General features: G+C 45.3%; 1 protein-coding gene across 2 annotated transcripts; it reads left to right on the forward strand.

Moving 5' to 3' along the window:
- The first annotated feature begins 385 nt into the window (after nt 1-385).
- Nucleotides 386-2,701, forward strand: gdf3 (growth differentiation factor 3). Of its 2 annotated transcripts, XM_073046051.1 has the most exons (3): nt 386-882; nt 1,013-1,223; nt 1,667-2,701. In XM_073046051.1, exons 2-3 carry the CDS (start codon nt 1,163-1,165, stop codon nt 2,464-2,466), a joined length of 861 nt encoding a protein of 286 aa, XP_072902152.1. In that variant the 5' UTR covers nt 386-882; nt 1,013-1,162; the 3' UTR covers nt 2,467-2,701. The 2 variants fall into 2 exon arrangements, with proteins under 2 accessions (XP_072902152.1, XP_072902151.1); XM_073046050.1 differs by having other exon boundaries at nt 386-1,223.
- Nucleotides 2,702-2,908: the final 207 nt, after the last annotated feature.

The following is a 2,908-nucleotide window of genomic DNA, read 5'->3' on the forward strand; positions in this document are numbered from 1 at the left end:
GCAGACTCTTGAACAGACAAGAGTTATCTAATTAAGGTGTTAAAGATAATTAAAGGAGTTAACAACTTATCTGGAGAGGGAAATTATTCCTTCCGTTGGTGTCCTCCGACACATAGATTGATACAGCAGGGAGACGCCCCTCAGCCTGACTAAGTGAGTCCCATTTGCTGATGTTTGATCCATATCAATCTAAACCATTCCTCTCCATGTACTTATCCAAGTGTCTTTTAAAGGTTATTAACACAATGTCCTGAAAAATAAGATTAGAAGTGGTAGTGAGAATTGGAAACACTCCCACAAAAATCCTTTGGAAAAATTCAAGCCCAATATGAGCAACACACTTGAATGTTGCTTGAATTTCCAGCATCTGCAGATTTCCTCATGTTTTGCAAGCCTAATATGACATGGTTTTGGGTAGGGTATGGTATTGCAGCTCAAGACCGGTATTTTGAATTAAAATGCAGAGCAGCTGTGATTTGTAAGATTGAATGATTTATTCCTGTAGTACTATTCACAATTTGACAAATGTGCTTAAAGATTTCAAGGTGTTATCTCTTGGGGGGTTGAGGACAATGCACACTGTTCAAATTCAGTAACCATCAACAACTCTTCTGGAGCAGATAGATAAGGCCTTTCAATTGCAAATACATCCACTTGAAGTGCAATTAAATACTCAGCAGGTGGGAATTGTTAGAAGCTGATTTGAGATTTTCAATCCCAAGGATACTTCAACATTTGGCTGAATGAAGGAGGGCCCTGCTTCTCTAACCACTCCCTCCTCCCCAGAAAGTGGGGCTGCTCCCAGCACTTTCTGTTGAAATGTTAATTACAGAGGGAGATGAAATTACTCATCAGCACGGTCATTGAAGCTGATTTCAGTAGGTACGTGGGGTTGAGGCCAGGCACATATTGTCCTGTTTTACACCTCATGTGCTTCGAGATGGCTATGAGTTCCCTTATCAGCTGTCTAGCTGTGATTTTGTTTTGCCCCCTTGGTTTGTCTGTGTCACAGGAGTCCCCGGTTCAAGAAAAGGTCTTTTTAAAAGCATTGGGCTTAACAAGCAGGCCCCATCCTACTGATCCCAGGCCTGTCCCGGTTCGACTGTGGAAGATTTTCCAGAGGAGATCCAGATCTCTCAGCCAGGGTGATTCTGGACATGATATGTGCAGAATGGATGAGCTAGGGGTGGATGGTGATATTCTTCGTCATCTCCCCAATCTGGGTAAGAATGCATTATCAGTTTTGGATAAGTAGGTGCGATTTGTAGCTGTGAAGTTGAGTTTGATGGAGTTTGCACAGGGTCTCATTTTTTCAGGGGTGAATTTGCTGTTTTGCTAAGGGTCTTTTTTTCAGGGTGGGGGTGAAGCAGACTATGTCTGCCATATTACCTGAGAGTGGGGGTGGGGTGGGCTTGTTTTCTGTTACCACATTACCTAGAGTGTAGGGGAGGGTGTGGTCCTTAGTTTCTGGTGTAGGGATGGGGATGGACTTCCTTTCCTGGGTTTGGTGATCAGAATGAGGTATACTTTTGAATTGGGGGAATGTCTGACTCTTGTACAACTGGGTGAGTTTCTTCCCACAGTGTGCCTTCCACCCCTCACCCCAGACTGTGCCCCACTGGCTAGCTGTTCTGATGGCAACACTTTTGACCTTCTGTTTTGTTAGGTAATCCAGTGCCTGGGCTGGGATCATCCTCATGGCCTCATGTGCAGAAGCATCTCTACTTTAATCTGTCAGTGCTAGAAGATGTGGAAGAGCTGACGCTGGCCCAGTTGGAGCTTACCCTACCTGGGGACCCTTACCCACTCCCTGGTGCAGTGACAGTTTGCACCTTGTCTATCTGGAGGTTGGGAAAGTCCTCCAACGCTAGGCAAGAGCTCATTACCTCACAGTCCTTCCAATCTATATATGGCTCCCTCTACTTCAACCTGACTCAGATCTCCAGGGCATGGAGACACCAGCCCAACAATCAGGGGGCACTCCTGGAGATAGGCAGCTCCTCGATGGAGGGCCATCAGACTCCTAACCCGGTGTGTATTGGTTTTGCCCAGGATCTGCAAGTCTCCCTCTTGGTGGTGTCCCTGAACAGGGAGAAATGCAAAGCATCTAGAAGGAAGAGGAGCTCCTTTCAGCTGCCACTGGCATTTAGTCGGGTCTGCAAACGTAGGAGACTCCATATTCAGTTCAAGGATGTCGGTTGGCAACATTGGATCATTGCCCCTCAGGGCTACATGGCCAATTATTGCCACGGGGAGTGTCCTTATCCACTGAGTGAGAGCCTGAATGGTACCAACCACGCTATTCTTCAAACACTCGTGCATTCCACTGACCCTGAACTCACTCCCCAACCCTGCTGTGTCCCCATTAAGCTCTCTCCCATTTCCATGCTCTACTATGACAATAATGAGAATGTAGTTTTGCGGCATTATGATGATATGGTGGTGGATGAGTGTGGGTGCAGATAGATATCTTCCTTGATGAAGGTGCATTTAATTTGTAATTATATTTGCCCTGCTCCTTCAGCAATTCCTAAATGGTATACTTCCCTCAAGGTTAACATTCACCTTCAATTTTTTTACTTTGAGTGGATGATGTAAACCTGAGTTTTAAAACTGGTGAGTGTTTTACAGTCTAATTCACATTGCAGGCTTCAAAGATGAACTCCCTCAGCACCCCCCTCTTCGCCCCCCCCCCCCCCCCCCCCACTGAATCATACTGGCCATTCAAACCTATCCCTTGTCATTAAGTGTGATCTGAAAGAATTTGCTGTCAAGTTGCAATATTGATTGCAGGTTCAGTTTGACATCATTTACAATAAAGTTTTGTCAATTTTTTTCTACTTAATGAACTGGTGGATAGGTGGATAGAACACGTAACTGAGACGCTGACTATTTCTAGGATGCTTCC

Source organism: Hemitrygon akajei, chromosome 5, assembly GCF_048418815.1.
Source record: "Hemitrygon akajei chromosome 5, sHemAka1.3, whole genome shotgun sequence".
NCBI lineage: Eukaryota > Metazoa > Chordata > Chondrichthyes > Myliobatiformes > Dasyatidae > Hemitrygon > Hemitrygon akajei.